The sequence below is a fragment of the Hippocampus guttulatus genome, chromosome 3 (genome assembly GCF_054856545.1).
Source record: "Hippocampus guttulatus isolate MCC_2025c chromosome 3, RoL_Hgut_1.0, whole genome shotgun sequence".
In the NCBI taxonomy this organism is placed as follows: Eukaryota; Metazoa; Chordata; class Actinopteri; order Syngnathiformes; family Syngnathidae; genus Hippocampus; species Hippocampus guttulatus.
The window spans coordinates 5,266,202-5,293,914 of record NC_141263.1 but is presented as its reverse complement, the minus strand read 5'-3'; the positions used below and the strand labels follow the sequence as shown (position 1 = coordinate 5,293,914).

The 27,713-nt window shown below is 43.5% G+C and overlaps 2 protein-coding genes across 5 annotated transcripts; one reads left to right on the top strand and one right to left on the bottom strand.

Annotated features, from left to right (window-relative positions):
• Window positions 1-28: 28 nt before the first annotated feature.
• tubgcp4 (tubulin gamma complex component 4) lies at window positions 29-8,421 on the top strand. 2 transcript variants are annotated; one of them, XM_086106317.1, is made up of 18 exons: window positions 29-206; window positions 480-608; window positions 1,244-1,366; window positions 1,466-1,519; window positions 1,595-1,651; window positions 2,945-3,024; window positions 3,220-3,421; window positions 3,496-3,661; window positions 3,731-3,855; window positions 4,008-4,058; window positions 4,241-4,346; window positions 4,885-4,992; window positions 6,028-6,172; window positions 6,263-6,440; window positions 6,670-6,804; window positions 7,281-7,397; window positions 7,480-7,619; window positions 7,995-8,421. In XM_086106317.1, exons 1-18 carry the CDS (start codon window positions 129-131, stop codon window positions 7,999-8,001), a joined length of 2,001 nt encoding a protein of 666 aa, XP_085962443.1. In that variant the 5' UTR covers window positions 29-128; the 3' UTR covers window positions 8,002-8,421. The 2 variants fall into 2 exon arrangements, with proteins under 2 accessions (XP_085962443.1, XP_085962444.1); XM_086106318.1 differs by lacking the exon at window positions 7,995-8,421 and having other exon boundaries at window positions 7,480-7,623.
• Window positions 8,402-27,713, bottom strand: tp53bp1 (tumor protein p53 binding protein, 1). Of its 3 annotated transcripts, none has more exons than XM_086106313.1 (28): window positions 27,534-27,713; window positions 26,119-26,206; window positions 25,924-26,017; window positions 25,790-25,842; window positions 25,587-25,715; window positions 24,064-24,112; window positions 23,816-23,967; window positions 23,560-23,686; window positions 23,377-23,471; window positions 22,034-22,221; window positions 20,042-21,026; window positions 19,163-19,279; window positions 18,885-19,070; window positions 18,752-18,809; window positions 18,492-18,590; window positions 16,139-16,370; window positions 15,801-15,860; window positions 15,562-15,714; window positions 13,763-13,986; window positions 13,341-13,490; window positions 12,763-13,154; window positions 11,500-11,691; window positions 11,115-11,294; window positions 10,252-10,452; window positions 10,080-10,174; window positions 9,808-10,004; window positions 8,816-8,952; window positions 8,402-8,738 (listed from the first exon to the last, which is right to left on the bottom strand). In XM_086106313.1, the coding sequence occupies exons 1-28, from the start codon at window positions 27,711-27,713 to the stop codon at window positions 8,524-8,526; spliced, it is 5,028 nt and encodes a 1,675-aa protein (XP_085962439.1). In that variant the 3' UTR covers window positions 8,402-8,523. The 3 variants fall into 3 exon arrangements, with proteins under 3 accessions (XP_085962439.1, XP_085962440.1, XP_085962442.1); XM_086106314.1 differs by having other exon boundaries at window positions 15,801-15,857; XM_086106316.1 differs by lacking the exon at window positions 13,341-13,490.

Below are 27,713 nucleotides of genomic sequence, written 5' to 3'. Positions count from 1 at the left end.
AGCCAGTTGCTCTGACGTCCCGTAAATGCTTTGGGGCTTTACGTCACCAACCAGCGACAGTTTGTTTTGATGATTGCAGACAGCACCGCTGTGGATTTTCAGTTATACTTCATAAAGCTAGAAGTAAAATGATTCACGAATTGTTGTTGGCATTGAGTGGATACCCGGGGGCCATTTTCACCTGCAACAAACGGACGGGTTTACAGGTAAAGCGGAACGTCTTACTCATTGATTGGAAGGGCAGTGGCTGAAGGCACAGTGGAGTACGCACAGAAATTGCACCTAATCAGAGTTCAGCATGTCTATGAGTCTTGGACGCTTAGGTAGTGTTAGTACAGCAAACAGTATCAGAGCATTTTACAAATTCCTTCTTAAAGCAGTGGGACCTGTAGTTCAAACCAGCAGCTCTGTCTGAAACAGAATAAACACAATAATGAAGCTATCTATTATCTTTTGGGTCATGAAACTTGTATGTGCAGGTGTCCCAGGACCTGCCCTTCCTTCACCCAAGTGAGACCAGTGTCCTCAACCGGCTCTGTAAAGTGGGCTCGGATTACGTACGCTTTACAGAATTCATAGAGCAACATACTGGCCATGTGCATCAACAGGTAAGTTCCAGATGTCCAGTTGAACATATTTTGCCTGTATGCTTAATTTTCATCTTTCAAAAAAATGTAGATTTGCTGCAATTTTTTGTGGGTATGGTTGCAAGAAAAAATATGTGAAGCCCTTGGAGTTTCCTGTATTTGTGCATGAATTAGTTGTAAAATATGAATTTTTATCCCGCGGGCGCTCAACATGAATACGAGTTAAAAAGGTATGCGGCGGCTGGCATTGTAAGGTCAATTAAACACATGGCTTGACTTTGGAAGAGGAGGCGGCAGCAAGTGTGGGCACGTTCCTATGACCGACAGTGTCCTCAGATAGGATTCCATTGGGCCTTTTGCTTTATGGCGCATTGGACCCTTGAGGTCTGAAAAGGAATTTCTTTGGGCGGAGAATGAATTCTCGCTTTCCTTGGAGGGGCATATTGCTAGGACAAGTTTGAAAGCGATCAACTCACTTGCCTTTGGAATGCATGCAGACGTTACTTTGACAGGACGTGACATGGTTGTATGCAAATGAGCATTCCCCCCCCCCTTATTTTTATCTTCTTTTTTCATTTGTTATATGTTTTCGATTAAGTTGTCGATTAATTGTTGCACCATTCCACAATCCGAGTCATTGAATGCTTTCTTTGTAGGAACATCACACAAATCAGGCCGGCCAGATGGGACTTCATGGGATTTACTTGCGTGCATTCTGCACAGGTTTGGACTCAATACTGCAGCCATACAGACAGGCCCTACTGGACCTTGAACAGGAGGTACAAAAAAAGGCATTAAAAACAAAACTAACTGAGAGGTGAGTCAAGAAGACAGCAGGTTAACGTGTGTGTGTGTGTGTATGCATGTGTCATTTTCAGTTCCTCTGTGATCCCCACCTGACAATATCCCATGTGAATTATAAGCTTGATCAGGTAGGCTTGTAAACATCGGTGAATAACGTAAAGAATCTTGTCTGAACAGCTGTTACATCTCTCCCCTTTCAAAAGTTTCAGTTGCTTTTTCCCTCGGTGATGGTGGTGGTTGAAACGATCAAATCGCAGAAGGTGAGGAGGACCGGCTGCACGACAAAAACAGATGCAATGCTGTCGAGACCAGTAGAGCATGTCGGTTGAAACTGAAATTCAGGCACACTGAGTTTAATTGCAGGATCACATTTAATAACATCAAACTGCAGACTAAAGTCTGAGATAATGATATTTGAAGAAATGAGTAAGAATCTCTGCAACTAACGATTCATCTGCTGGTTCATCGATGAGTTGGATGGACAAAAAAAAAGCAGGTTTGAATTTCAAAAATAGGACGTTATTTGAAATTGACAGCGTAAATTCTACCCACTCCCTTGAACATAATAACTGTGTTGAATGATGACTGATATCTCTTTCCTTTTTACTATTTTATTTACTTTATCCATCCATCCATTTTCCGAACCGCTTGATCCTCACTAGGGTCGCGGGGGGTGCTGGAGCCTATCCCAGCCGTCTACGGGCAGTAGGCGGGGGACACCCTGAATCAGTTGCCAGCCAATCGCAGGGCACACAGAGACGAACAACCATCCACGCCCACACTCACACCTAGGGACAATTTAGAGCGTGTTTTTGGAATGTGGGAGGAAACCGGAGCACCCGGAGAAAACCCACGCAGGCCCGGGGAGAACATGCAAACTCCACACAGGGAGGCCGGAGCTGGAATTGCACTGTGAAGCCGACGTGCTAACCACTGGACTACCGGGCCGCCCTATTTACTTTATTTTCTGTCAAATTATTACTGTATATGTTTTATGTTCAATAAACAAACCAAACTCAAACTCAACTCATAAAAAACACACCAACAAAAGTTCATTCTGATCCTGTCATTGGTGTGGATCGTAACATTAAAAAAAATGTTGATCATTGTACTTTATTCCAACGTCATTGCAGACATTTGCTAATGTCTTATTTTGATTCAACACAGATTTGAGTCAGTGTCCCTCAGCGTGACACAGATTTAAAAAAATCAGCACATCAGGTTTTGGAGAGATTTACATTTTTTGTTTTAAATTCGACCTGCTATAAACCTTCACTGGATACAAAGTATTATTTATTATTTCAAGTTCACCTACATCTCTGATTAAAAAAATGTACTGTACTAAAAATGTGTTGACTAGTGTAATCAATTTGTTTTCAGGCAGGGTAATTACCTTGGAGGGGTTGAAATCAGAGAATGTGATACAAGGTCTCTTATTAAAAATAATAATTGATTCAAGTGATAGTCCATTAGTTGTTGATGAATTGTCGCAACTCTAGTAAGCATCACTGTGGTATCTGACAACCATCTGGTTAATGTCTTTTCCGCTTTAGATCCACGGCTGCCAGATCCTGGAAACGGTATACAAGCACAGTTGTGGGGGGCTTCCTCCAGTCCGCATGGCCTTAGAAAAGTAAGTCATACCGTTTGCACGATTGCGTAAGGCCATTATGTTTTCGTACACTATGCATAAATTAAGTTAGCAATAACTGGACTTTTGTTTTGTGTTCTGGTTTTCAAATAAACCCTCTCAATATGCCGTTGCAAAAAAAAAAAAATTCAATGCATCCGAACACTTGGTATGTGGGCATTTTGCGCCAATCTTTAGGATCCTTGCCGTGTGCCACGGTGTGATGTACAAGCAGCTTGCCGCCTGGATGCTGCACGGATTGCTGCTCGACCAAAGCGAGGAGTTTTTCGTGAAACAGGGTCCAAGTGCAGGAGGGGCCGCTGCCTACCAGGAGGAGGATGAGGAGGACCTCGGCCTAGGAGGCTTCAGCGGCAAACAGCTGAGGGAACTTCAGGACCTGGTGAGAAGCACGGCTGATGCCCAACTCTGGAGTTTTTCGAGAGATTCTCAACTCTGCGGTGTGTGGCTTGGCAGAGGTTGATCGAGGAGGAGAACATGCTGGCTCCGTCCCTCCAGCAGTTCTCCCTGCGAGCAGAGATGTTGCCCTCCTACATTCCGATACGAGTGGCAGAGAAGATCCTATTTGTTGGAGAATCTGTGCAGATGTTTGAAAACCATAACCACAGTCCCTCTCGGGCAGGTACCCTATTGCACAAAAGTGAACTTTATTGCCATTTGAGTTGGAGTGAATAAAACAAGATTGTTTTAGGCTCCATATTGAAGCACCAGGAGGACGCATTTGCGGCGGATTTGCACCGACTTAAGCAGCAGCCTCTTTTCAGCCTGGCTGATTTTGAAAACGTAATTGATCGCATCCGAAGCACAGTGGCCGAGGTAAACAATTTAGTACCGCCGTATACACCACTCACAAAATGTTAGGTCTTGTCGGCTTTGGGTGGAAATTTCAGAACTAACTCAAACATTTTTAGGAGTAGTCTGTCTTTCATTTAATAATATTACATGAGCATTTTGGATTGACTTTTCAGCATCTTTGGACACTGATGGTGGAGGAGTCCGAGCTCCTTGAGCAGCTTAAGGTAAGATCTATTCTCTCAATTCTTTTTATGTCCCAACTTGGGGTTGATGAATACACCAGAATCCGTATCTTCTATATTGTCCAGGTCTGTTTAAAATGTACAAGGATTTCATTCCAAATTTACTTGGGTATGTGCAGTGATTTGGGTGTGCAAAGGGACAGAGATCTCTCTTCTGCTTTCAGATTATCAAGGACTTCTACTTGCTGGGTCGTGGTGAGCTCTACCAGGTTTTTATTGACCTCGCGCAGCACATGCTGAAGACCCCACCCACCGCTGTCACCGAGCACGGTAAATCACATCATGCTTTATGGTTCTTTCGGGCCTTCCTTTCCTCTGGCAGTTGGAATGAGACTGACATCAAACAAAGCTTGCAGTTAATTTCCATGAGGCTCAATTTGAAAATCCTGCCAGTGGATGAGGTGGTTTAACCCCTTGAGAGACAACGGTTACTACAGCGGACAGCTTATCATGTTATCGAGTTACGGAGTGCATGAAAGTAAAATGGAGCAACGTGAAAAGGTGCTCTCGCTTCACTTTTCAGTCTGTCTGATGGCAACATGACCATTCATTTTTGGATGCAAGTCATGAATTGACTGCCCTGCAATCCCCAAACCTTGTCGGGCTTACAGATTGAACTTTTACCACCGCCATAGTTCACAATGACTTGATTCTATAAATAATGAATGGTGTTTTGAAAGGAGCATTACAACACCTCGTCTGCATGGAATACTGAGCTTGCAAAGTAACTCGATATGTCGAATGGATGTTTTGGCACAAGTGATGCATTTCAATGCCTGATCATTTGTTTTGTTGTTGTTTTCCTCAGATGTAAATGTGGCCTTCCAGCAAGCAGCTCATAAGGTGTTGCTGGATGATGACAATCTGCTGCCTTTGCTGCACCTCACTGTTGACTACCAGGGCAAAGACAGCAAAGGTCAGCTGTGGAGCCAGAACACCAATGTTGAAATAGACGCACGTTTCCATGACTGAGATTTATTGAAAGTGAATCTAAAGACAGTTTATTTGACTTGATGTAGATATCACTGGATGCTTATTTTGATTTTTTTTCTTGTATAAATCAATGATTAAATTGTTGATCTGTCGTTGTCATGATACTCAGTGCAGGAAATCAATGTACTGTAAGGTCTTTTTCTTGCGACAAATAGCCAAAGAAACAATGGAAGAAATTAAAATCACTTCTAGCACGACATAGTAAATTCAAGCTGAGAAGCAGAAATGGTCACCAAGTTGACTGTAATTTGTGTCTATGTGTCGATGCCACGACAAGGATGTAGAGTGAGAAAAGGTATAATAAGCAAGCAGGATCCTATCTGAGGCTACAATCTGACATGCTTTTCTTTTTTGTTAAGGTAAGCCATTTTAAACTAAAAAGAACAACTTTTCTGTAGTTAGTAGCGGAACTTACATCCAACTAGATCTCGTTTGCCTCCGTCAGCACGGGGTGAGTTCAAAAATTCACTTCCATGCCCTAACATCACTCGGTGCGCGTGTTTGGAGAAGAATCTCCTCCTAGTAATTTCCAAACACAGCCTATGTTGCAATCAGCAGCTCCTACAGCTCTTTTCTTTCCTTTTACTGCGCTCTTTCCGAATGGTCGGAGTGAAGCAGTGCACACTTGGAATACATTTCTTAACGCGCACACACACAATGAGGGAATGAGCTCTACAATTCTCGGTCTCGATTTTTGTAAAAAGAAATGTCCCCACAAAACTTTAACTTATACTCCGTACCGACTCGTACAGTATGTTATTTTTCTTTCTTCATGATGGATTTTTTGACTGGTGTGACTTACACTCTACAGTCCCAAAAATGTGGCACGGACATTCTGGTTAAATGTGACTGGCACGATCTAAAATACACAGAGGACAAAAAAAAAAAAAAGATCAACGGTTAATCTAGTTTTGTTCTCGTGTTTTGTTTTTTTTTAATTAATTTGAATTTTTTTCAGAGATGGTGGGCCCAAGAGATGGAACCACTCCTCCACAAGACGTCTCCCCTCGTGAGGTGCCTCCTACTGGCTGGGCTGCTCTCGGCCTCATCTACAAGGTTCAGTGGCCGCTGCACATCCTCTTCACTCCGGCGGTTCTGGAGAAGTCAGTCCTGATCTTGTTCTCTTTGCCATCTTAAAATCCGGTCGGCTTCCGTTTGGTGAGCTTTGCGTTCTCTTGTGTCTATTTGGTTAGATACAACGTCGTGTTCAGGTACCTGCTGAGTGTGCGGCGGGTGCAGTCACAGCTCCAGCACTGCTGGGCTTTGCAGATGCAGAGGAAACATCTTCAGTCCAGTCAGACAGATGCTATCAAGTGGAGGCTACGTAACCACATGGCTTTCCTCATCGATAACTTGCAGTACTACTTGCAGGTAACAGCCAAATCAACCGCACGTGACTCTTCTGGATTTTCCCCTATGCTGATTTCATCCTGCCAAACATTAAGCCTTTATATTTTTTGTTGGTTCCTGGTAGGTACATGTTGAGCCATGATGGCAAATACCTTTAAGGTTCCCGGTGTAATTTTTCAACATATATTACAGAGTCTCCCAATATCACTGGGACAAGCGCAAGCTGTTTTGGTATACTGTATGTGTCCAGGTGGACGTGTTGGAGTCCCAGTTCTCACAGCTGCTTCACCAGATCAACTCCACCAGAGATTTTGAGAGTATCAGACTCGCCCATGACCATTTCCTCAGCAACCTGCTTGCCCAGTCCTTCATTCTCCTGAAGCCAGTATGGAATCAAACTGCACTTTAAATGATAGTTACAGTAACCGATATTGTACATAAGACAAATCCAAGCCTCTAATGCACGTGTGTCAGACCCAAGGCCGGGGGGCCGGATCCGGCCTGCCACGTCATTTTATGTGGCCCCCCGAAAACAAATGGTGTCAAATTGCATGATCCTTGCTAAAATCTGTCCCAAAATGTGAAATTCTCATGTGTAATAAATGACGTTGAGATTTTGCACTAATTTTGTTACCCTGTTTCCACTCACTTGAACAATAATCGGCAAACTATTGTAATTGACTCGACTGCTTTCAAAACTATCCATCCATTCATTTGTTGTGTACAAGAAAAATACAATGAGAGGATGAAACGTTCTTGTGGTTTCACTGTCATAACGGCCCTCCGAGGGAACACGTACCTTCAAAGTGGTCGGCGACAACAATGAGTTTGACATCCCTGTTCTTATGTTGCTGTTCTCAGGTCTTCCACTGCCTGAATGAAATCCTGGAGCTCTGTCTAAATTTCTGCTCTTCGGTTAGTCAAAGTGTGACATCCCTAGATGAGAGGGGATCCGCTCAGTTGGACATTCTCGTCAAGGTGGGCTGGCTACTCTTTTCATTGTTCCTTCATGTTCAGGGGGGAAAGGGTTGCTTCATACTGTAGTCTGTGTTTACTTCAGGGCTTCAGACGTCAGTCATCACTCCTCTTCAAAATCTTGTCAAGCGTGCGGAATCATCAGATCAACTCAGATCTTGCTCAGCTCCTCCTGCGACTGGACTACAACAAGTACTACACCCAGGCTGGAGGCACGCTGGGCAGGTGAATCACACACTTGGGATCCATTTTCTTAGTTTAATTGTCAGTCTAACGAAATGACATCCAAAGCTGTGACTATATCCTTGTCTGTTAGGCAGTACAAGTTTGCAAGGCTGGGAGCCAAACAAAAACATGTGCCCTATTAATGCTTGTCACAGATGTTTTGAAGAAAAAAAAAGTTTTTTCTTCTGAAAAAAATGATTGTGGCAGCCTTATTGGAGCAGTAAGACATTGTCTGACATACTGTGTAGTTAAAAAAAAAATCCAAAAAGATGGCTATATAATTTTCTTTCAATTTCAATTGTTACCTCCTTTTTGTAAGTCAAAGTTGTCACTTATTTGTCTAAAATGTATGCTATTTTCTTGCTTTCTTTTTAGTGTTTGAGAAGACCAGAGTGAATTGCTGTTTAGCCACCCGAAAACTCTCTCCCTTCAGTCTTTTGACTGGTGTTTCTGATCTATTGAAACATTGTTGCATTTCAATTTCAAATGTCAAAATATCCCCTTCATGAGCTGGCTTCTCACAGTCATGACTGATGACCGTGATTTGGTCCGCCCGTCAACATGCCATCCACCTCTCCACAGCTTCACCATTGGGGGCGGCTGTCAAGTCTCAACGATGTTAATTATGAGCATAGTTGAACAGATGCAGAATTCATGAGGAAAACTTTTTCTCAGCGGTTGGTCACTCCTACACACTGTAGGTTTTCCTTTTGTATGAAGTGTAAATATATCGAAACCTTATTGCATGTAACAATTTTGTGTCAAAAACAAAAAGTACTCCATTAAAGTGAAACAAGGCTGACATTTATTCCATAAAAACACACAATGAAGTTATGTACAGTAGAGGCATGCAGTAGAACAAATGCTGAAGAGTGAATTGGGTTGAAGGCAGTTTCCATGTGTATTATGATGATGATGATGACGATGGCGACGTCATGGAGGAGTAATTGTGGTGATATTGAGGCTTGGTCTGGAAACCAAGGCGCTCCCCACAGATGACACTCTGGATAAGCCACTCAGGCGACACCAGCGGGACTTGAAGTGATGTCACATTTTTCTCGAGAAGTGGAGGGCAGGAATGGTCTGACACCACAACATCATACTTGCCAGCAGGGACGTCTACAAGTGAGAGGGAGAAAGTAAATATTGGTCACTTTGTCAAAGCAGAATATACGAACAATGGATGCCTCTCTTACCGGAGCCATCCTTGTCGGAATGGAAATGTCGGACAGAAGTAGCGCCACCCATGGTGACGAGCTGGGCCCAAAGTTCCACTGGCTTCTCGAACACCAAGAAAAAATGCAGGTCCTTGAAGGGACTGCAGCAGGGATGCCTGGGGAAAAACATACTGCGCCTTGAGAATTGCTTATCAATTTCTTTGACTTGCAATGGTGTTTGGTATTCTTGGCAATGAAAAAAAAAATTGGATGACGTTTTTTAGACTGCAGTCAAAAAAAATGTGGTGTATGACCATCAGATCCTATTTTCTGAACGATTTTTACAGGTGATGCAGATATCCAGGTACTGTACCCTTATTCATGTGTATGTTGTTGAGTCAGTCAAATAGACCTTTTCCTGTACACTGTGCGGTGTTCACGATCAGGGGAGCTAGCAAGCAGTCAAACAAGCCCCCACAAAAAAAAGTAACAGTGTATGTACATCCATTTCATCCAATGTCCTTTTTTCAACAGATGAAATGTAAAATGGACAATGTAATAATAATTTTTTTGTTTTTTAGAATATAAGTGAAATCTTCACTGCTAATTGGACCAAAAGAGGCCAATGACATGAGACAGGAGTAAATATCGATACTCAGGCAGTAACAAACAAAAACAAAAACTCGATTTTGCAAGTAAGTGCATCAAATCAATCTAAATCGTTACACTTTATAATATAGTGAGATGCACACCCCTACTACTGACAAGTATATTCATATTGTAAAATGACAAGAAACTCATTGCATCATACCCTCCTCAAGCTGTAGGGTACCTCTAGAGCTGTACCATTTCGAATCGGATCAGCATCACACTAAATGGAACTGATTTGAAGGGTTCTTTAAATGTAGCCGTACTTGAGTTGTATCACAAGACATGTGTCAAGGTATGTACCGAATGGTCTATGATTCGAGATATACACCCCTAATACTCATTTAGAAAGGCTTAAAACCTTTTTGGGATTTTTTTTTTACCATTCCACGATGGCATCATTTGGTCCCAAACCAGCAGGCAGCAGGTAGTTCCTGTAGTTGAGCAGTTTGTTGTCTTTGCAGCAGTCTCGCACCCAAAAATGGGAGACACATGGCACACCGCTGGCCAAGCACAACAAATACTTCCTGGTACGGCAGTGTTGGTCTACGATGAGAAGACTCTGGTAGGCTGCCTTGCACTGAAGGGAGAACCGAAGCAAGGTGAGGATGAATTCATAACCGATGCGTCAGTTTCGTATCATCGGAGCACTTGCCTGTTCTTCATTGAAGTCTGGCAGGACAAAGCCTCCACCTGCCAGGAGCTGCGACTCGGTGTATGCCTTGTTAAACGGGCCGGTCTGCACATAATCTAGTTGGAAAACGGAGATAACAAATGTCAAGCCAGCCGCCGGGATGGTTCCGCCAGCAGAGGATAGTCGGCCTCACCCTCCTCCTCCTCCTCTTCCTTCTCAATAGTGAGCTTATTGTTCAGTCGGTCCCTCTCAGACGAGGCCGTCAGCATGAAGGCGAAGCCCATGAAGAGAGACGTGTTCTGGGGCATTGGGCCGTGAGTCTCGGCCGGATCGCACGGCTGCGCGGCAAGATCCGTGCCGCTGCCGGATGTGTTGCACACGTTGACTCGCTGAGCTGCACGACAGCACAGTACATTCACGCTATAGTAGCTAAAAAATTCCAAATTTAGAAAGATCTGCAAACACATTCAAGCGAATACACGTTGAGCATGAAATTGTAGTGCTTCTACAATTACGGCGACAAGAAACACCAGTGATGTAACAAACATTCTGCTTTATTCCCAGCTTCCCTCCACCTGTGGACCACCACCAGCACAGCAGCACCAGTGGCACTTTGTTCATTACCAAATAAGCCTCAGGAGAACTTGGAACGGCACGGGAAGGAGGGACTTGAGTTGATACGACTGATTGTCTCAGTAGTTATGCTCAGCACAAAACACACACATTACTACCACTTCCAACACACACATGAAATCGTGACAATTAAATGTAAAAGCAGCATCACAGCAATCATTTCAAAAATTAGAATTCAATTCAAAAAGTGCCCGGGAGTGCAAAGTTCAAAACTGAAGCAGTCTCATGATATGCTTCAATATTTTAAAACGTACCAATTGGAACCTATTAAAAATGGAACTATTGCCATTTGCATAATTGTTAGTGCTAAAAACCGTATAAATATGGTTAATAGCTAATAAAATCACAAGTATTGCTGAAAAATATATCATAAAAATTATGACATGTCCTCCACTCATGGTTTTGATGAGAGAGTCTCTGTACCGGCTCTGGCACCAGCAGCCCTGCGGCTTCTTTTGGCCGGCGAGGTCTCGTTATCCAAGGTCCGAAGCCTTCTCTTGGTGGAGGGGCCTGGGTTACGCGGGCTGCTGGAGGAACTGTGGTTCGGAGTGTTTGTTCCCGCAGGGGCTCCTCTGCGGCGCCTTTTGCCTTCCACCAAATTATCTGCACAGTGGACAGGATTGTGTGATTAGAAAGAACACATGCTGCTGAGGAAGCCCAACACATCCATTGTTTGAAAGAGAAAACAAAAACGATCAGCGAAAGATGTGCTTTTCAAAAAATCTTTCAATTCCTTTTATTTCGACATTAAAGCTTTCCACTTTTTAGAAGGAACGATTCAACGCGTGTATGTGCTTCTCGTTCTTACCAAGGCTGATGTCAGAGGCCTTGGCCAGCGGCGTGGAGGGCTCATATGGACCAAGGCTGTGATGCTCCCTCAGTCGGTTCCCCTGGTCCAGGGAGAGGATGACTGATGTCCTGTTATACCATTGCTCTTGGCCCTCCCGCTCTACGTTGTAGAAGAGGTCATGGCCTTCTGTTCTATAACCCTTCACCACACCTACAAAGACAGAAGATGACGCTTGATCAAAATGCACTGGTACTGATTTCCCAATGCACAAAGGCTCTACTTGCATAGTAGGGGCGGTTTTCCACCTTACACAAATCACTTGCACCAACAAGACATTCTTACCTACAATAAAGGTGCAATAACGACCTTGATTTGACTTTTTCCAAAGTTATCTTGATGTGTGGAATTGGTATTTGGTTAACGGTGGCGGCGACTGCGCCGTCCCAAGCCCACCTACTCGGGCCTCGAAGCCGTGCCGTTACTGCGTCACCCACTTGGGAGCAAGCGCCGCGAAGTCAGTGGCTTTTAAAGTTCTGAGGGGTGAGGTTTTAAGAATGTACACTCGCGCGGCGCAAGCTGGCGTCATTTACATTGGATTAGCTCTGTAGCAACAGGGCGTTTCATTTAAGGCATGACAATGGCATCAATTTACAATCAATGCAACCGTTAAAACTCAAGTTTGGTTATTCTTGTTTGAAATGGTTATGCCTGGAGACTGGAGTGGATGGGGGATGATGTCGTAACGTGCAATCAATTGTTCAAATGTCAGAGGGAAACACAAGCTCAACAAATAGGCCGTGTCCAAATGTGCACACTAGACACATCGGAGCGCAGAACAATTTTTCATTTTGCATCAATCCATCTTTTGATTCGCTCGGGCCCAGAGAAGGCGGCGATTTTTCTCAGTGTTGTTGATATCCTGTCTGGCTTCTTCTCTGCACGGTAAGTGAGCCTTTATTTCTACCCACTTGTTTGCATACCCAACTCGTTAGCAATCAACCTCTGCCCAAATGTTACAATGAAAATGAATCGGCTCGGCTGGTGAGCAACGAGCTAATTTCAGTAAATTTCTCTGCCGTTTGATCCACAGTCTCCTTCTTTCACCAGCTGGGCTTTGGATGTCATTCATATGCTGAGGTATCAGCGTGTCATGCTTGAATCCCTGGCTGGCTTTTACCAATAAAAAAAGCACCGATAGCAATCAGGGCCATGTCAAACTGAGCAGGTGTAGCCCAGTGGAAAATAGGCTCATGCGAGTTTCAATCTTGCTACTTTACCTACCTACACTGAAGAACTCATTTTCCACCAAAGCAGTGACCTCAGTCTCCAGTGGAATGGGATCACACAGCAGGATATCTTTTCCCGCCACTTCACACTCATAGCCATCATCAAATCGCAGGCGGAATCTCCCCTCCCCGGGATCTTTGACAATGCGGCCAGAGTAGAAGTAGCCGTTGGACGACCACTTGGCCACCACGCGCAGTCCCACAAAGCTACTTCCGGCTGAGCTTGCCTCCTCTGGGGACGACTGGAGGGAGTTGGAGTGGCAAGGGACTTCATCGTCCGTGGGGGTGACCGGGACGCGTGGTGGGAGTGTGTAAGGTTCGTCCTCTGAGGAGGACTGGGGCTGACCGGGAGCGCCGAGCGGCGGCAGTGAGCTAGCACTTCCTCCCCTGTAACATGCAGAAGAGTCGCTCAAACCAAACCACATGCTGAAAACTGTCGATGGAAACAAACGGCTAACACAAAGAACGTTAGTGAGAAGAAAAGAGTAGTGCTAGATGACAGCAGGTCATGCAGATGCCCTCATTTTACTTAAGTTGTGCTAACATGCATGGTGAGCCTCTGGGAGGACTCACCTGGATGAGGGTCGGCCACGTTTAGCCCGACCTCTTGGGGTGTGCGAAACTAAAGCCTCGGACTCGGGGGTACCTCTGTCCTTTGTGATCACTGACCCTGCCTTTTGACCCTTATTGCCCCTCTGTTTCTGCCCGCCTCCCCTTTTGGGACTGCAGACACACAGAGGGGACAAATGGAGACACTCGGGTTGCAACAGGTACCATTGGGAGGTTACTCAAATAGTGAGTAACCACAGATTGATGCCTGGGAGCAATCTGCAACTGATACAGGCGTGATCAGTGAATCACTGAGGGATTAGGGTGTTAGTCAAAGAAGGTGAAGGAGTGACACAGGAAAACAAAAGGGAGTCTTTTCACCGACACCATACAATGAAGGAGAAAACCCGAGAAGTGAATGCGCAGATTCCGAGATGAAGCAGTACCTGACGGATTTGGCACTTCGGCTGGGCGGCATGATGAACTCTGGCCTGGACAGACCCGTGGCAGTGCTGCTCGCTCCCCCTGAACTTTGCTGAAGGCTGGAAGCCTTGGACGACAAGGAGCTGATGTCACCAAGGTCACCAGAGGTTAGTGAACTGCTGATTGTGCGGCATGGGGAAATGTCATTCTCCAAGACCTGACAGTCCACCACTGGGTCCTCGTTTTCCTAACGACAATGACAAGATACTTATTTTGGATTTTAAATGGGATGGCCTGCATTTCAATTGGCTATATGTGTGAATGTGAGCATGAATGGTCATCTCTACTGGCCCCTTTCCAGCTGGCGCAATACTGTGGCCACTGACATCAAGAAAAGAAAGCTCCTTACAATGCACGAACAGCTCCACCCAAGGTCCAGCCCCTTGGGGATGTACACAAAGCAGAAAGAGGCAGCGCCGTGGACGACTGAGCCTCATTGGCACTATCCAGGAGGTCACAACAGGCCTCCAAAAATACATCAAGATGATGGCCCCCAGTGACAAGCTGCAAAGCGAAAGCGTCAGACAACACAAGCCCAATAAGGAGAAAGAGCCAGATGCACTGTCATGAAAAGACAAGCACCCGCATGCCATGTGCCACCGACAAATTGAAGAAGTGGCTGACAGAGTCAACATTCCATCCCGGGAGGGACTCAAGAGTCGAGCCGCTTCTCCTCCACGTCGAGAGGAGCCAAATGAGGTGGCTCGGGCATCTGATTAGTATGTCTGCTGGACACTGACCTGGTGAGGTGTTCGGGGCATGTCCCGCCAGTAGGAGGCCCCGGGGACGACCCAGGACATGCTGGAGAGACTATGTCTCCCGGCCCGCCTGGAAACCACTTGGGATCCCCTGGGAGGAGCTGGAATAAGTGGCTCGGGGGAGAGAAGACTGAGCTTCCCTGCTAAAGCTTTTACCTCCACAACTCTGGAGTTTGAAATGTCCAACTGTATTTGAATGCACCTCTCGGGTCTTGCTGAATTCGAGCGGTGTCACCGTTTCAGCTAGCGATCGCTAACTACAAGTTAATGGTTCAAGACCCACCCATCCATATATATACATATTGTGTTTTTCAACAGTATTTATAATTCCTCTTTCTCCTCAAGTCAAGTCAGTGGAGTCACATCAAGATTACTTGTATTAATCACAAAAGTGACAAAGGGATTCAGAGTCCCGCAATCCAGCAAGAAAAAGGAAACTGCTTTGTTCTATAGTGCATCTCGTGATAAAGGGAAAGCAGAAACTTCATCCATTTTCTGTACCAGTTACCTTCTAATGAAAACGGGTTGACAGCCAATCACAGAGCACAGAGAGCCAATTCACACATACAATTTAGAATCTTCAATCATGCATGTTTTCGTGATGTGGGGGTGGGGGGGCAGACCCTGGAGAAAACCCACAGGGCGAACATGCGAACTCTAAGCAAAAGTGGCTGGGCAAAGATACCTCAGAACATTGAGGCACACAGTAGCAACCACTCCTCCCCAGTGTAGCCTTTTCCAAGCTGCCTTTGGGCGAAAGGGGAACTACACGATGGACTGGTCGCTAGTCAATCACAGCGCACACATGGAGACAACCATTCAGACTTACGTTGAATCTGTCACCGAGTGGAAACTGCACTCATGTTGCCTCAACTAAAGTCAAGTCAGTGTACCACTAACTACTTCATTTCAGTACCCGTCGAGTGACCCCAACATGCAAAAGTCCCATGAAGAGAAAACATTGGTGGGTGAAAAAATAAAAATAAAAAGAGCGAATCACTTACCTCAGTGACTTTGCGATCTACCTCTTTGCCATCCTCATAATAAACATCTGTAATGATCCGGGTGATGGTGGTCCGTACTTCCTGGATGGTACGCACGTGTCTGCGGTGGGTGGGTCCAGAACTTTTTCGAAAAGATGAGGTTTCTGGTTCGCCCTTTTAAAGAGAATACTTAGCTATTCAATTAGCGAAAAAGCTGATACGTCATTTGAGAAAAAAAAAAAACCCCTCAACATACGCACCTTGCCAGCTGGCGAGCACGGCATAGCTGTACAGGAGCTGGCTTTCTGGGCAGCTGCCTGCTGACAAACATGTATTACAAGTTTGTTGAAAATACCACACACAATAACAATATCACAAGCTATTTTAGAGATTAGATGCATTATACAAGACTGCAGTTTTCATAAAATATGCATCCAGCTATCCGTCCAGTGGCAGAATTCTTTGTTGAATTATTGAGGTCATATTCATATTTAACTAAAAGTAGAAAATTGATACTTCACACATTTATGACCATGACCAGCGCATTATGCCCCAAATCAGGGCTTTTTAAAAAGGCATGAAAGTGTGACTCAAGAACCTTTTCGGATTGGTGAGCTGCAATAGTGTCATCTAAGGTGTGCTTGGACGTGTCCTGGTTTGGGGCAGACAATTGTGGTCCAAGCCTCTCTTGGGGTTGCTCAGCTTCTGTTTCTTTTGCAGCCTTCTGTGGCACTGCTAACATTACAGACTCAGACTGGCTATGAGGCAGGCTGTTACATCCCAGCGATGAAGTCTGTGAGCTTCTTTGTGGTGAGGTGAACAGATCTCCCCTGCAGAAGTAACATTTCAAGAACCTCAGACATAAATGAGGGACTTAACAGCTGTAAATACCGTCTGTGGTAGTACATTTTTTCATGGAAAATGCAGAATTTGCTGAGAAAGCAAAAGAATGGCTGAACCAAAACAAAATTGTAGTTTTAATATGCCTCAGTCGAAGCCCAACGCTAAACCTAATTAAAACTTTGTAGGGTGACCTGAAGAGGAATGTGTACAAAATATGCGCTCGCTATTCTGTACTCATTTTTTAAAACATTGCTAAGTTTAGATGCTACGCAAAGAAGAGCGCTCCACAAAAATATCTCCTCACAATGCCTCTTTTTCAAATGAATTACACATGTTATGATTTACGACATTTGAAATTGATTTTAACTCGTTTAATGCCAAAACATAAACATGTATTTAAACAGTTAATAAAGGGCTTTGCACGCTTCCTCAGGGAGTATCAAGGTGACGGGAATGATTTCAGTATGATAAATTACCACTAGATGGCAGGAGTGGCTTTGATCAGATCTTGGGCCACGCATAGTGTGAGTGGTATGGCGCGAGGTGGCGTGCAGAAGCATTGTGGTGTTGAGAACAGCAGAGCTTTTTCAAATCAAAAAAGATGACCAAGTCCCATCATCATCCTTGACGAACACGCGCACACAACGCAGGCACAGTAACACAAAGTTCAATGTTTATGAAAACCTGATGCATAGGTGATGCATCAGTGCAGTGTTTGTCTTGCAATAACTGTTATTTTGCAAAGTGACCTTTTTGGGTTGTTTATGTTGTTATTTAGTAGGAAAGCATTGTTTAGATCAGTGGTTCTTAACCCGGGTTCGATCGAACCCCATGGGTTCGGTGAGTCGGTCTCATGGGTTCGACGGAGCCTCTGCCATGGAGGGTAAGACATGCGACTCAACATGTTAATTAGTTATGACACACCCGCTTGGCCATCACTGGCTGCAGATGATCACATAACATTGCTTGTCCAATCAGTGCTGCGGGAAATTTAGGTTGCTCAGTAGTCACCGTGTGACTGTCGTGATATTACGTCGTACAATTAAAAAAAAAAAGTACTTATCTCTTGAAATGTTATTTACTTTTTTCAGTTTTTAATCGATGCGTTTTTTAAATACCGGTATATTGAATTTGTAAAAAAAATGTGAATGTGCATATTCACTGGTTGGGTTCGGTGCCTCTAAGAAGGTTAAGAACCACTGGTTTCTTTATTTGAAGTATAGTATCACAAATGTTTAAAAAAAACTAAGTGAAAGTTCTGCTTGAAATGCGTCATTTCACAAAGCTCTTTTTCAAAAAATTTCTTGGAAATTAGTATTTTCAAGAAACTTACCAATGTTCAACTGCTGTTTACTAAAGAATGATAAAAAGTTGAAATGTCCTGATGAAAGAGGGTTAAAGCTTTCTTTGGTAGCTTCCATGCATATATAGTTAGAGAACTACATTTTCTGCAGGCCTTCAAAAAATTGTCGAAATGATTGAAAATGGCTGGCACTTCCAATTTGAGAAAAATGTCTGGCATTAAATGAGTTGAATGTTTGATGGTATTATTATTTTTTTCCATCAGAAAAAAACAGGTACTGTACTTTAAAACTGTAGCCCCCAGATACTTGGGTGACGTCAAAATGCAGAAACCCAAGGAAAACGCTTCACCTTTCTACAAAGTATGTCCCAAGCACGTATGCATGAAGTGCTTAAAATAACCATATGCCCAACGGTCTGATACACAAATGTAGGTCTCTCATTTGTCATCCCAGACACATACACAAGGTGACCCAACTATGACAACTAAAATCTATTACAAGGGAATGCGACAAGTCCCGGTTTGGCATTGAGTAAAGATTTAAACTCTTAAAAAAAACAACAACATTCCTTAAGGTTATCAATAAAATCAAATGTGTTTTCAATATTTCCTTGAGCAGCTTTTAGTAACTTTTCATAACGCCAATATTTAGGCAAATGCTGTACTTAAAAGCGCAGTACTTAAATTTCCAATGAGTGCATACGGTATTTGTGAAAACTTCAAAACAAGTTGGGAAAAAAGTTCATTTGTGTACTCTTGCCAATCAGTACCTTTCACAATGGCGGACCTAAAAATAGAAGCTCACCTAACTGGCGTGTTTGGTCCACCAGGCAGACTGTTGTTATGTTCATCCTCCACCTCCTGCTGCCTGTGCACTTGCCTAACACGACTGAACACTGATGGACTGTTGGGACAGAAAACATGATTTGTCATATTTGTTCTCTCAAAAATGTGACTACCGGTAATCTATTCACCTTTTCCCAAAGTGAAAAATGTATTTTACTCCCAATGCACGAGGTGGTATTAAGTGTGAAATCAGATAAAGAATGGACCAGAACCTGCTACCTGGTTTCAGCCTTTGCGACAGTGGTAACCTTGGCAACAGATTCATCCTCCTCTGGCTCTGCAGAGGAAGAGTTGGTACTTAGAAAGTATCTCCATGGATATGACCTAGCCAGAATCTGCTCAGCCGGCTTACTCTGCAGACTGAAGCGTTCCGAGCTTCCCTCTTCAACTGGGGTCACTAACTTCATTCTCAAACTCAGCCGACTGTCCCCCTTCTCTGCCAACTCGTCTCCACATTCTTCCAGACCATCGTCTTTGGATGCCATGACCGCATCAGCACTGACATCCCCGGCAACGTCTGGCTTGTCATTAAATGTCTCTAAATAAAAAACAAAGCAGCCCAGTTTAAAAACAGTTTCCTTACTTGATATTGAAGATTGCGTTGTCTGTATGTCTTTCGCTGGAACACACCAATGGGAGTGCTGTGTCTGAGCATTGCCTTCAACTGGTTGATTAAAGGGGGAGTTGCTCCAACAACTGGACCAATCAATTCACCATCTTTAGGTAGTGTGAAATGGAAGGACATTTCTGCATAAAAGCATAAGAAGATTTTTTTTGAGCTACAATTTGTGGATCAATCGCACCAGTCAAAAAATACTTATCTAGGGAAAAAAAGTAGAGCTCCAACTGGCACCCAAAATACCCGTTCGCTAATCATATTGATGGCAGCGAACAAGCTTTGTTTGGATTCAGCACTTTTTGCTTCTAACTTAGTAAAGGTTTAATTTGGTTTGAAATGGGTTACCTCACCTAGAATCCCACGTCGCATTGTGGCCCAAGGTAACATTCTGGTGGGTTAATTGCGACATTTGGTGCTGTAAATGGAAAATCATTGTTGTGGCGATAATGCACCTTTAAAAGTATTTGAAAACCGCCAAAGAAATGAGAAGGATGTTAGAAGAAAGCAGTAGTCATGGCAACTAATGCCTCCCGTCTCATAGCAACAAACCCCAGCTAGCTGGCTAGTTTAACAAGATTTTGTTTTTTTTAATTTACAGCATCAAAAGGTTTAATAACCAACCAGGGGTCAACCTTTGGCCACAATGTGATGTGGGGTTCTCGTAAAGGTAAGCCATTTCAAACTAAAACGAAAAAACTCCAACCAGAGCTTGTTTGCTGACATCAACACGATTGGGAGGAGGATTTTGGGTGCCAGTCCAAGCTATACAAGTCACACCAAAGTATAAGTAGCAGGACCTGCCAAAAAAAACACATATACCGTATTATCCATATCTTGACAAAGTTGAGCTGCTAATGACTAAAACAAACTTACAGATGTGGCCATCATACCTCCTGAGCTATCACTAAAGCTCTTGTTTCTGTGTCCCTCTGGTTCTTGCAGCATGGGCTCATGTCCATTAGTGGAGCTTGACACTTTGCCTGGGCTTGAACCAGAACTAGTGCCTTTTAAAAGCTGTGACGGTGATTTGGGAGGAGCCTGTGAGTCTCCACTGCTCTCTGAAACAGTGACAATCCTGTCGTCCCCATCTGCACCATCCTTGTCACCAGAAGACACCAGCTCGCTTTGAGAGAGGACTAAAGCAATGCTTGAAGGAGCACCCTCTCCCAAAGTGTTCTCCTCCTCCATGGCCACTTCCTCCTCCTCTGAAATGGCTTCTTCAATATCTCCAGGTTCATTACTTTGACTATTCATGGATCCACAGCTCTGTGACTCGAATCGTGAGGGACTCTCTCCAATTTGTAATGCATTCAAGTCACTCTTTGCCACATCCAGAACAGACATTTGGGAGATCACTGACTGCGATTCCAGACCGCAGGGTGTCACGTCTGACGGGGTCTCAAGAATGCAGCTGTTGACATTCACATCTGAAGATTCAATCTTGGGTTGTGAACAAGACACATCAATGGGAAGGCTTGAGTCTTTGAGACCGGGGTCACATCCTTTCACAATCACGTTGGCTGAATTCAAGGAAGGTGTCGGCTGAGTACAAGGTTTGGAACTAGGGTCACTTTGTGATTCGGTGCGGGCGCCGGTGCACTCGGTCATCTGATCATGGCGTGAAAAGACGGAGTCAGTAGTATCTGCTCCAGGCTGCTCGCCCAGATCTTCTATTTGTGTATCCTGAGTGTCCTCCATGATCTCTTCTGACAGCTTCTGGACAGAGTCGTCGTCATCGTCCATGTTCACAGATAGCTGTAAAGGCGTTGTGAAAGCAGGAGATGATTCCTTGCGAGGAAACTCAAGAGACAAAGTGTCAGTCTTGTTATTTGATGGTTGTGGAGTCTCCTGGCTCTGGGTTGAGACAAATGCATCCTGAGAAAAAAAAATCAGGAATGAGCAGATACTAAAGGGCATAAACTCACTCTTACAATATTTGGGACACTTGCACAATACAATGAGCCAGGACCAGAGCGACAGTATTCAACATAAATGAGTACAGCCCCTCTCTTGATGAGTATGTTTTCACCCATTTCCCATTTTTTTTCACTTTGGCGAGTTTAGCATCTTATACCCAAGTACACCCGCTAGCAACCGGTATAGGGTGTCCCCCGCCTACTGCCCGCGACCCTTGTGAGGATAAAGCATTTCAGAAAATGGATGGATGGATAGAATTCAAATTGACACCCAAATTCCCTGTTCCCGAAACCTGTTGATGGCAGTGAACAAGTTCCATTTTAATTCAAAACTTTCACTTCCAACTACGGCAACGTTACGTAGAATCCCGCATTGCACTGTGGCCAAATGTAGAATCTTGCTTGCTTATTGCACTTTTTGGTGCTGTAAATAGTAAATCCAAATTCTGGCGGATGCAACATGCTAAACTAGCGATACATCACGTGCTCGTTGGCCATTTCTTCAACTTTCTTTTGGCAGTTGGCTAATACTCTTGACGCATTACCGCCATTTTGTTTCCTACTGACAGCAGCAAAACATGCAATAACTAATGAAGCTTCTACTCTGCTAAAATGCCATGCAGTTTTCTCGTTAAGGTCAGCGTTTTCAAAAAAACAAAAAACAAAAACAAAACAACAAAAAAAACATCTCTGTAGTTAGAAGAGGAAGTTCTGAATACGACTGGAACTCATTAGCTGCTATCAACACAAATAGGGAACAGGCTTCTGGGTGCCAGTCCCTGTTCTTGGTCTCGGTTTTTGTAAAAGAATTCCACCCCCAACCCCACCAAAAAAAATGGGACTGAGACTTTTGGAGCATTTTTGACTGGTGCAACTTAAAGTCCAAAAAGTATAGTACATAATTATTGGTTGTTGCAGCCCAATAACAAACAGCAAGTCATACGAGATCCAAAATGTGGTACATACGTGCGAAAATTCGGGCTGGGTGGGTAAAGAGAGAGGCTGCTCTAGCACAAAACCAGGAGAACTCTGGGATATCGGAGTTGAGGTGGGCGGTTGTGGTTTTGAGAAGGCTTCTGTTTCCATTGGCACTTCTTCCTTTCGAGGAGCTCGCTCTTCTGCAGGCTGCCAGGTATCCATGGGCTCGTCGGCACCTGACAAAGCAAACCTCGCTCGTCTCAAAAGAGGTTTCTTCCAGTTAAATTTAAGACTTCTAAAGACCGATTTAAGACCCCCCCCCACATACACCCCCCAAAAATACCGGCAAAGAAAAACAATCTTTCAATTTGTGCTAATTTATTTCTCCAATGTGGAAATGTGGATGGTGTGCATGATTCGCACAACGCCACCCACAGCACAGATGAAGATTAAAGACAACTGGCTCAGGATGAACGATAATTATCAGACCGATATTGAAAGCCGCATCAAATACACTAACGGACAACGAGGCGAAATCTCCTCCACTCTAAAAACAATCTTATTATTCATGTTGAAACTTGGGGTAAAAGAAATTAACGAGCTGAGGCTCCATTGGCGGTCACTCGACCCAACAGCCGTAGCACTGCAACAGGGATGGCCTGGTTCTCGGGCTGCAGTGCCAGAGAATGACAACGACTGATGAGTTTTCATTTTTAACTGTCCTTTTACCTCCGTTCCTGGTGTGGACTTATGCGACATTGGATTACAACAGTACACACTAACGAATTCCCGCGACGTTTCACGAAAGTTTCTACGACATCGCGTGCGCCCAGTGGGACTTGTGTGAATTGTTGTCGGGTCTGGCAGGCGCCGTAAGTGAGGCAATGTAAACGAGGCAGCCAACCAGCGGAACCTCTGTGGATTGTTGTCGGGTCTGGTAGGCGGCAGAGGCAACGCACAGAAAAGCGGGGCAGCCGAATTGCGACCACACCCAAGTAAAGTGGTTCAGAAAATGGATGGATGGGTGAGATTGCACTGTGTCCGACTGTATTTGTTGGAATACAAACAGTGACGCCTCGTTGAAGTGCAGCTATGGTGACCCGAACAACCTTTTTTTTAATTTCAGTTGCCACAAGGTGAAATTTGGGCGCAGGGTTCTACCCTGACATACAGCCTAAAATTTAAGACCCCTGACAAAAGGCATACAATTTAAGACCTCTGACATACAGCATCAAATTTGAGACCCAAATATCACATTTCAAGACCTTTTGAAATATTATTTCCAAATTCCTAAACTGCTTTTAAGACTTTTTAAGACCCTGCGGGAACCCTACAAAATAGCGCAGGCTTCCTTTTTGTATAATTCTCATTAAAACAAAATGTTGCATTACCATGTTGACTCTCTGGTCCTGTTGGTGAGTTCGGGACAATCATAGGTGTGCGGGGAAAGTTGTCTGGGGTCGGGGCAACATAATCAACAGAGCCCCTAGGGGGTGAAATGAAAATTTTAGGTCATTTCTTTCTGCAGTGGTTGTTTGTACTCCACAAGTGTGTATAATTATCATGTGACTTACTGGGATAAGCTCGGCTGTTCCAGTGTTTCCTGTCCAGAAAGGTGCAAGAGCCGCAGGGTGTGGGCTGGTGTTGAACTGGGGGAACCTTGTTGCTCTGGCTCAGACACCGTACTGTTTACTGCAGCACCTGGGAGCAGCACAACAGTAAGAAATACATAGTACAAAGTTTTTGTTTATTTCCTATAATAGCTAAACCTAGATCCATGCTAAAGAATATCTATTTAATTCTCCACGTGGGCCATATGAAAATCCATACCTGTCTTGTTCACATCAAACATGTCCTGCTGAGATGACAGTATTTGATGTTCCCGCTGTTCCGGCTCACCAGAGTCCTTGAGGCACTGTGAGTGCAGTAGCACCTGAACATTCAGTGCTTGACCTGACTGGCTGCTGGAGCTCACCTCGGATCTTGAGGAGATACAAAAACTTTATATTGGCAAATCCATTTCAGATGAATGGGGGGGGGGGGGGGGGGGGGGGGTCTAAAACAAAATTCGGTCATACCTGACTACTTTGCCTATCATATCCTGTGAGGTCACATTGTTGATGTGCTCTGAAAGAAAAGGGGGCACTCAAAGAGGGCATAAAAGAGGGCATCAAAGTTTTGCAAACTTTGACTTAACTTAGACACATTGAAGTAGTGGTGGGCAATATCGCAAAAAATAGAACATTGCGATTTTTGTAATTATCAAGTCACGATTTGGATTTTCTCCCTATTTTTTATTCTAACAAGAAACACAAATTAAATTCTACATTAAAAAAAGAAGTATTAGAAATACAAATAAATCAATCAATACACTTGTTAGTTTGTTGTTACAGTAAAACCTCGGTTTTTGAACGTCTCTGTTATCGACCAAATGGGATTTCGACCAGAAAATTTGAGATTTTTACGCCTCAGATTACGACCGAAAACCGGTTTTCGACCAAACCTGAATACGCCACTCGACTCCTGTCATTACACGAGGAAGTGATGCTTCCTCGTGTAACGTTCATTGTGAGCAGACGTGTTTGTTGTGATTTACACAAATCTGACTTTTTTTTTTGTTATTTCTGCATAGTGTATTAGCCCCTAATCATGGGCTAATAAAACAGTTTCGGATATCGAACAAATGGCTTTTCGAACAGCCTTCTGGAATGGATTATGGTCGAAAACCGACATATGACTATATATATTTTTCCCCTGTAAAACATTTTATCGAAAGGATTTTCTATTTATATCGATCATGTGTCTATCGCGATACATATTGTTATTGAATAATTTTACCACAGCACACCTGATGATCTCTCATAGAAAATACTTGTACTATGGCACATAACTGTGCCTACAGTACACTGGTTTGGAAACACTGGTTTAAACTAGAGTGAAACCTCAAGTTAGTAAATTGGGTCCATGAGCCCGTTTGTAACTTGAAACATTCAAAAATCAAGGCAATGTTTCCCATCGAAATGAATGGAAATGCAGTTAATCTGTTCCAGCCCCAAAATTAAGTTATACTTACATTTAAAATAGATTTTTTTTTTTTTTTGCAAGTATGAAATGATTTTCGGACCCACAAATACAATGACAATTGGTGATTGGATGATCATGAATGTGGAGGTGGAACTTCCACCTACATATGCGGGGGCTTCTGCTTTAAGCCGCGGAGGAATATCACAGATTTTCAGATCACAGCAATGCCTTATGCACATTGCCAATAATGTATAGGCAGCACAAGAATTACAACATAGATCCAGCCCCTCGTCCATCGAGAGAGATAAATTTTCAACAAAAATGTTGTTTGTAAATTAACATCAAAAGGGGCATTCGCAACTCGAGATTCCACTTTATTAATAATGTCAATTATAAAAAAGAATTTAGCGAGGCTTCAATGACTCCGTGTTTGCTATTTGCAGCAGTGCTTATTTCTGATCCCTCACGAATAGTAGGGTCGTCGTAGTTTTACTTTTAAGAAAAAAACAAATATAAACAAGCTTACAAAAACATTCAGCATCACATTTTTACCATGTTCTATCAATAAACTCAATACCTAATTTGGAGTGTGTCTCACTGACTGCTCGAGGCTTGTCACCCTCATCCCCCTTCTGGCTGTTAACTTCATCAACTACCAAATTCTGACTCTGAGAAAGTGCAAGGAAACCAAACTGCGAGTCTCCATCTGAAAGACAAAAATGTTATCGTGTAATCATTTTCATTCCTCGGCCTTCCTAGAAATGTGAAAAAGGCTCCTACCTTCAGACTGATCACAGGGTGTGGTGGCATCAGAATCCATTGGCAAGTTACTCCTGAAATATTAAGATGGAAATTAAAAATATTTGTCTGAGTGAGCAAGAGCAATCTGCTAAAACAATGGCCAATGGGGGTACTTTAGTTTGTTTGGAGGGTTAATGGTGAGAACTTGACTCTCTTCTAGATACTCCTCTTGGCATCCTGAACTGTGGTTGTGCAGAGTAAGATTGCCTAGAGAGAAACAAATGCAAAAACACAAGTTTTTTTCTGTTAGGCTATTAAATCCAAGGTGGGTGAATGCTTCCATTGGTACAATTTTTTTTTAAACTGACCAGGACCGGCCTGGTTGTTACGAGGGCAGCTCTCTGATTGGCTGTCTGTCTGAGAGCCTCTACTTCCGAGTGGTGACGATATCAGCTCCTGGAAAGATAAGTAATTGATTATTTTATTCAAATACAAAAATACATAATGTATATACAATTGCAGAGTGGTCTCTGGGTCCACAAAAATTATTTTGGCAAAAATCATGTGCCGATATCTTCATTATGCATTTAGTTTGCTTTTAAGACTGTTTCCCCCAACCAGGGGTATGCGAGCATACTCCAGGGGTCACGGCACTTGGAAACATGTAATAATTTATTCCCAAGATGGTAAGTAAATATTCTGTCATTTCATACAATATGGTATATGTGATAATTTAAGTTGAAATGTCAAGGTGACTTATTCAAATGAGCTCAATTTTTTTGTGGTCAATGTTATAAGAGTTATATGCAACAAAGCAGTCTTATTAGTTATTTTGATTGTTTTTTTTTAATTTATACACTATACTTCTTTCAAGGTAGTTGAAGTATTCATTTTAATGTTTAATTTTGACTTAAAAAGAATACAATGCCTGAGAATTAAGTGTTAAAATTAAAGATTCCTAATGGTATTACGAAGGATTTCAGGGGTAGCCAAGGCAAAACAGGTTGGAAGTCAGAGATGTGAACATTGATAAGAAATGAATGGAACCAGGGGTGCTGTAAAGAAGCAAAAAGTGACGAAGAGTCTAATGGTAAACAACTAACAGAGTGCCTTCCGTAATAATATCAAGTGCGGCACTGAAGAGATGGGGCCCAAAGTTACGTTTTGTTGTCTTTTTCCCCCTAGCAGAGCACATGGCCAGGATAATTCAAAAATCTACTCTGTAAAATGTTAACCACCATGAACTGACATGTCTATAAGCAACTCTTGAGTGAAAATATAGTAATTACATAGTACTTACACAAAAGTGAACACAACTGCTGGATTCAAATTCTACTTTTAGATACAAGGCTCTTTGGTTTGACGCAAACCGATCCAGATTTCCAACAAAACGACGTTATTCTTATTTATTTATTATTCTATTTTTTAAACTTCATTTTGAGTGCTGTACAATTGCACTGCATCGCACTGAGCACTGTAAATCAAACGGTACCTTTTCAATCACCATTTTCTCGAGGAAGGCGGCATGTTTACTCTTGCAGTCGTGATAAGGAGGCGTACCGTATGTTATGGCCGTAAAGGAGGTTAGAATCCTGTCTGTTTAAACCAAACCACCACGAAGTACGAAGACGCCTTGCGGCCTAACAACAAGTCAAGCGTGATTCCAGTATTCGTTCGGCGTCACTGTAAATAAAAGCACGGCCTCCGTATAGCTGTCTGTTTAACGGCTGTGACGAGAAAGGCGTAATGTTTCGACATGTTTCCTTTTGGCGACGCCGCTTACCAGGACCGGGCTGCAAGCGCTGGGCTGCAGGTTGGATAGACGCCGGGCCAGGACCGCTCGGTAGCTGGTCTCGGGATCGTCTTCCAAGGCGACGCTGTCCGGCTGGGAGTCCTCGACGATGAGACACGGGTTCTCCGGCTGTGGTAGGCTGGAGTCCAATTCACTTCCGTCGGGATCCAT